We start from the raw sequence: 7508 nt of genomic DNA, 5'->3' as shown, positions 1-7508 counted from the left end.
GGTGACATAGTTTCTAGCATCATGACAATACTCAAATTACCACAGTAAGACAAACTGACAGAAGGCACTGGGAGGACTGTGGGGCAAAGAGTGGTTGTGAGAGAATAGAGAATAGAAAGATGCAAGATTAGAAGAGAGAACATATATCAGGGGACATAGTAGAAGCATTGGGTACAGATTTTACCCATGCAATATTTTACATGAAAAAAATACTACTCATTTGCAACCATGTAATATCAGTACACAAAATATGATAGATATTTTTTACATATCAAACCATTTACTAAGCACTCTATATAAAATATTTCCTTTAAGTTTTCTACAACCATAAGAGGAGCTTATTATTATTCCAATTAATAAATAAGAAAAATGAGGGTTGTGGAAATTAAATAAGTTTTCCAAAGTTTTTACCAGTGGCCCTTGAGTTGACTCCAAATCTTGGTGACCCCATATTTGTCAGAGTAGAGCTGTGCTCAACAGGGTTTTCAATACCTTACTTTTAAGAAGTAGATTGTCAGGCTTTTCTTTGAGGCATCTCAAGGTAGACTCTAATCTCCAACCTATCAGTTAGCAGTACGTTCACCATTTACACAACCCATGGTTAAAGTGATGAAATCATTGGCATCACACCGAGATCTACTCATACCTTATCTTGTTATATGTTTAACACACTGCAAATCTTTACATTTGTTAGATCCTCGATTATTCACAACATTGTAAAGTAGGCAGGACTGATGAAGTGATAAATAATAACAATGGTGATGGCATTAAATTATAACAAATTTTCATTTCAGCATTTCTCAGATGTGATCTACAAAACACTTGTATGAGAAACACTTGGGCTGCTTGAGAAAGCAGGTTCCTGGGTTTCATCCATAACTTCCTAGACTGGAATCTCTGGGGTGGAGTCCAAGTGGTTCTTATGTGCACTGGATTTGAGAAGCACAGTTGGCTTGAGTGTTTACCACCTTTCACGCACTGTGCTCAGCCCTTACATGGGCTATCACCTTTAATCTTTACAACAACCCTGTTGGCGGTGATTGCTATTCAGTTGATTCTGACAACAACCCTGTTGTCTTTGTGTCTATTGACAACAACCTTAGGGAGAGATAAATTATGTCTGCATTGTAATTTGAAAAAAAAATTGAGGCTTAAGTATGTTGGTTAGTAATTTCTCTAAGGTCCCACAACCTTTATGTCATGATGATAGAACTTGAATCCAAGTTATTTGCTTAAAAGTTAAATGTATTTTCTGATACCCCAGCCATCTCCAGTTTGAGCAGTCAGCTCTGATTTCTGAGACTTGCTTCACCTCCATCATGACACATAATGACAGTCTGTTGCTAAGCTGAAAAACTCCTTCTTCACAAACCCACTCACTTTGGAAAACAAATGATCTGATAATTGGTCAGGCTGACTGAGTTTTGGGCAGATTTTGCTTCTTCCTATGTGTGTCTGCAGAGAACTCAAATACCAGGGATTACTGGTGCCAGGAAATACATGCAGGTACCACACAATTCTGCTCGTGGTTTTAGGATAAAAAGACGTCATTAAGAGACCACCCAGAAAAAAGATTCTGTTGACTTGCTTCTCTTTAGAATCAGGGTGGTCCATTCATTTATTCATTAATTCCTTCAGCTAATATTGATTATGTATCTGTTATATACAAATGTAGCTATGAGTCGGAACCGACTCAACGGCAACGGGTAACGGGATCTGTTATATGCCAGATGCTATTCTAGGCATGAGGGATATAGTAATGAACAAAACAGACAAAAATCCTTCCCCTCATGGGGATTACACCCTTGCTGTTGTTAGTTGCCATAGAGGCAATTCCAACTCATGATACCCCGTGTGTTGCAGAGAACTGCTCCATAGGGTTTTCAAGGCTGTTACCTTTCAGTAGCAGATCACTAGGCCTGTCTTCTGAGGTGTCTCTAGGTGTGTTTGATCCACCAACCTTTCAGCCAATAGTGGAGTACTTAACTGTATCTGCCTCCTAGGAAATCCATTTACATCCTAGTGAGCTCCTAGCTCCTCCTGATCCCAGTGACACGGCTGCCGTTGCCATTGCCGTTGAGTCAATTCCAACTCATAGTGACCCTATAGGACAGAACAGAACTGCCCCATAAGGTTTCCCAGGAGCCCCTGGTGGATTCAAACTGCTAACCTTTCGGTAGGCAGCCATAGCTCTTAACCACTACCCCACCAGAGTTCCCAAACAGTGGACCCATGAAAAGGTGGATGGCGTAATTTATCCTACAGATAATTTGACCACTCAGTGATTTTCTCCAGTTATCTTCTATTCCTTCACATAATTTCAAGAACAATCCTATGAAGATTTACAAAGCAATTTGCAAATCTTGAAGTTCTTGACAGTGTAAAATCCCTTAAGGAATTTTTTTGAAATATGTGTTCAGAGTTTTGATTATCACAAAGTTTGGGGCACCTCCTGGCCATTTAGTATCTAAGAGACAAAGATGAAAGATGTTCTGCACCCACGGGACAGTTCCACACAAAGAAAAATGTCCCAATCCTAATACACAGTCTTGATAGACATTTGTGCATGTGAAGCTCTTTACAATAATGAATCTGAAATGTATTCCACTTTGAAAACACACACGATATGTAGTTGCCAAAGTATTAATATGTACGAAATTTTCTAGAAATGCAATGACTGTGAAAATAGATTTTACTTTGTTTTGTATGGAATTTTACCAAGAATTACTCACTATTCCAGAAAAAGTGTTACATACCTACAAAGTATATTTTGCAAGGTTTTAATATATACCAACTAACCTAGGAAATCGAAATTGAGGGAAGAGTGTCATTTGTTTTGTTTGAGACCTTATCCGGAGTCGTTCCTCTTGTAAGAAAAATCATGTCACGAATGTAAACGCCACTTCTGGTATCTGAGTCATGAATATATTCATAAGGATTCTATTTATGTGTCTAAGCATTTGTTTCACTATGTATTTCAGCATTTATATATTTAAATTCACATTGTTTTAGATAACTTCTATATTATAATTGTTATAATGTAATAATTATGTAATGAACAACTTTCCCTTTACTTAACTTTATATTAGACTTAGGATATTTCCATCGGTTAAATTATCTATACATTTCATTTCAAGAGTCATAAAGGAAGTATTAAAATTGTTTGTCACTGTAGAATAATAAATATTAATGTTTGATACTGTAGAATAATGCTAAACGCTAATGCTAATGCTTGATACTTTAGAATAATACAAAATTGCAGGATTTTCAACCCTCAAAGACTCACAGTGCTATCACATTTGACTTATATGACATAATCAGAAAAATATGGTCTTTTATCTCTACTCTGAAATTTCACCCTGATTCTCAATCCGGTCCTCACCCTTGGGATTTATGACGATTGTACCAAAGTTCCCTCTAGATTGGTCAAGGGGAAAACTCTATATTGGCAGAAGAGGAGAATGTCATCATTTCATAAACCATGGGGACCTCCCCACCTCTTATGGGATCTTAAAAACTTTTCCATTTCAGTCCGGGAAATGAGGGAAAGGAAGGGTTTAAGTTCAATTAGCTCTTTTCTCAGGTTGTTATTATCCCATCATCTGCTTTTATTTTTTTAATAACATTTAACATTATCTACAAATCTTTGTATTTTTTCTTTTATTTTTATCTGTCTCTTCCTATAGAACAAAATCTCCATAAGAATAAGGGACAGCACTGTGCCTAGAACAGCACCTGGGGCTCAAAAAATTTTATTTTGAACAAAATGAATAGACCCCAGTAGCATTATGGCTGTACTGCTACAAATGCATTTTACTGAAATGAATATATTGAGACTCAGAGAACTCCCATCATTTTCTCAAGTCAGGATTCCTGCTCAGATCTCCTCAGTCTAATACCTTTAGTCTTCACCACATCATATGTACCTGGTACACAGAATGCCTTCATTTAATATGTGTTGAAGAAATTAAACTCCATTTTAGGTGAGGTTCCTTTAGCCATGGAGAGGGGCAATCGCACCGTGACTGAGTTCATCCTGGTGGGCTTCACCACAGACCCTGTGATGCAGTTGGTCCTATTTGTGGTGTTTCTTGTCATGTACTCTGTGGCCCTGGTGGGAAATACCACGCTTATAACATTGATTTGTTATGACTCCCGGCTCCACACACCCATGTATTTTTTCATTGGCAATCTTTCTTTCTTGGATCTCTGGTATCCCTCTATCTACACCCCAAAGATCCTAGTGACCTGCATCTCTGAGGACAAAAGCATCTCCTTTGCCGGTTGTGTAGCTCAGTTCTTCTTCTCTGCTGGACTGGGATATAATGAGTGCTACTTGTTGGCCACTATGGCTTATGACCACTATGTGGCCATCTCCAACCCCTTACTTTATGCTCAGGTCATGTCAAAAAGATTGTGCATCTGTTTGATTATATGTGCCTATACTGGAGGTTTTGTCAATGCAATAATACTCACCAGTAACACATTCACATTGGATTTTTGTGGTGGCAATGTCATTGATGATTTTTTCTGTGATGTCCCACCACTGGTGAAGTTGGTATGTGATGTGAAGGAGAGTTATCAGGTGTTGCTATACTTCCTCATGGCCTCCAACGTCATCATCCCTATTGTGCTCATACTGGCCTCCTACCTCTTCATCATTGCTGCCATCCTGAGGATCCACTCCACCCAGGGTCGCCTCAAAGCGTTCTCTACATGTTCCTCTCACTTGATCTCTGTCACCTTATACTATGGCTCCATTCTCTACATTTACTCTCGGCCAAGCTCCAGCTATTCCCTTGAGAGGGACAAAATGGTTTCTGTGTTTTATACTGTGGTCTTCCCCATGTTGAATCCCATGATCTATAGTCTGAGGAATAAAGATGTGAAAGAGGCTCTGAAAAAACTCCTCAGGTTAACACAACCAGAGGTGTAAATTGACATAAATTTCTCAAATCAGTGCTAAGTGATAACGGATTGCTTCAGGGCATGGTTGGGGAGCTGGGATTTAAAAAAAAAAAAAAAATCTCTTTTCTGTTTAAGGAATTAATTGAGAGAGATTTATTTCTTTGATTTAGATTTTTTTTTAGTGATCAGACTCTAATCTGTACTATAAAATAAACCCCCCCAAAAAATGCTGCAATCGAGTCAAATTGAATCAGACTCATGGTGACCCCTTGTGTTGCAGAGTAGAACTGTGTTCCATATGTTTTCCAATGACTATGACATTGGAAGCAGAGGCACCACAGAGTGGATCCAAACCTCCAACCTTAAGGTTACCAGCCAAGCACTTGGCCATTTGTGCCACCCAGGGACCACTATAGTTCCAGTTAAATATTAAGATATATATTTTAAAAAAGCAGAATCTTGGTTTAATATAAAACAAACAAGAGAATGTGTTATTTCTGAGATCCCAAAGGATTAATTTTTACATGGCTATCTCCCCTGAAATTGGCTCAACTTTTCTGTTTCATTATGTGATGGTTATACAGGTAATGTGAAGAAAATGTTATGAGGTGGGGCCAAGAAGCCAGAGTAGTCAGATAATTCCTGTGATCCCTCTTACAACAAAGAACCAAAAAAAAAAAAAACAAGTGAATCAATTACACATGACAAGCTAGGAGGCCTAAACATCGAAGACAAAGTTGAAGAATCAGACTGAGCAGCAAGGCGAGGGAGCAACTCTTCAGAAGCAGTGAAGAGTTGCTAGACCTGACCCTGTGGGAACTGGTACCCAGCAGGCTGATTCCACTGGTGCAAGCTCAATGACACAAGCAGTGGTGTTCAGGACTTGTTTTCCACATCGGGAGCAAAGGAGTGGCAGAAAGTCTGCTCAGCCTTCCAGAACAAGTGAGAAGTGGCCCTCAACTGGCAAAAGATAAGTACCTATGTTCAACCTACTTCACTGATCCAAAAATACTCCTTTGGGAAAAACCTCTCTGACACTTACCTGCTCCATTTCTGCTCTGTACTGGGTTCCAGCTGGCTGCATCTACTTGGTCAGAAGAAGGGCACTGCACTTGTCCTGAGCAATTCCCCCAGCCTTGGAGAAGGAACAAATTAACAAACAGGGAAAAAATAATTTGCTAGCTCCCTTATGCTGGGAACTCAGGCAGAAACAGTTCCTTTGCCTAGGCACAGGTATAAGGGGTACACAGACCTCGAATGCCTTTCACCCCTGCATAGACCTGTGTGGGCCCATTTCAACAGTGTGGACCCTCATTAACACAGTACAACAAGGTATACACCTGAAGTCTAACTTCAGCTGTTTCAGCTACATAGTGAACAGGCAGGTTAGTAACGTTGACACTACTCTGTTATTAAGTCCTCACCTATCCACATCAGGGTCCTGAGGACTGGTGGCTGAACCCACAACACCTAACCACCCACAACAGGGGTCCAAGAATAAGTGGTGCCTCCCAGTCCTTACAGCCAACATCATTGGGTGCCCATAGTCAGGCTGCAAAATCCACCCACCTACATTCTCTAGGGAACATGGACACACTTTCCTCACAGACAAATTAACAATAAATTTTCAGAATTAGACAATTCAATTGAAAGTCATAAGAGCAGAATTGAGGCAATGGAAATCAGAGTTAGTGGGACAATATAAACCACTTGGCAAAAACGTCTTTGAGGAAAAATCAGATAAAAGAATTTTAAAAAAATGAAGAATCCCGAAGAATTATGTGAAACTCTATCAAGAGGAATAACCTACGAGTGGTTGGAGTACCAGAACAGGGGGGATAACAGAAAATACAGAGAAAATTGTTCAAGATTTGTTGGCAGAAAACTTCCCTGATATCATGAAAGATGAGAAGATATCTATCCAAGATGATCATCAAATCCAACACAAAGTAGATCCCAAAAGAAAGTCACCAAGACATATTATAATCAAACTTGCCAAAATCAAAGATAAAGAGAGAATTTTAAGAGCGGTTAGGGATAAACAAAAAGTCAGCTGCAAAGGACTCAGTAAGAACTACCTCGGACTACTCAGCAGAAACCATGCAGGCAAGGAGGCAATGGGGTGACATATATAAACTCTTGAAGGAAAAAAAATTACCAGGCAAGAATTATATATCCACTAAAACTGTCTCTCAAATATGATGGTGAAATTAGGACATTTCCAGACAAACAGAAGTTTAGGGAATTCACAAAAACCAAACCAAAATTACAAGAAATACTAAAGGGAGTCTTCCAGTGAGAAAGTCAATAACGTTGGATAACAACTCAAAACTAGAACACAGGACAGAACAACCAGATATTAACCCAGATAGGGAAATCACAAAAATAAATCAAAGCCAAAACACTTAAAACAGGGAAAAAGAGATGTCATTATGTAAAAGATGACAACATTAAAACAAAAAAAGGGAATAGAAAATGTGGTCATAGACTTTTCATATGGAGAGGAAGCCAAGGCAATTTTAAAGAAATAAAAAATTGCTTTAAACTCAGAAACATAGGGGCAAATATTAAGGTAGCCACAAAGGAAACTAACAACCCTA

The 7508-nt window shown here is 38.9% G+C and overlaps 1 protein-coding gene across 1 annotated transcript; it reads left to right on the top strand.

Annotated features, from left to right (window-relative positions):
- The first annotated feature begins 3973 nt into the window (after positions 1-3973).
- Positions 3974-4936, top strand: LOC135231792 (olfactory receptor 9G19-like). The gene has a single exon (XM_064288978.1). The coding sequence runs from the start codon at positions 4001-4003 to the stop codon at positions 4934-4936; it is 936 nt and encodes a 311-aa protein (XP_064145048.1). The 5' UTR covers positions 3974-4000.
- Positions 4937-7508: the final 2572 nt, after the last annotated feature.

This window comes from Loxodonta africana, chromosome 7 (assembly GCF_030014295.1).
Source record: "Loxodonta africana isolate mLoxAfr1 chromosome 7, mLoxAfr1.hap2, whole genome shotgun sequence".
NCBI lineage: Eukaryota > Metazoa > Chordata > Mammalia > Proboscidea > Elephantidae > Loxodonta > Loxodonta africana.
This window is presented reverse-complemented; position numbering and strand designations above follow the sequence as displayed.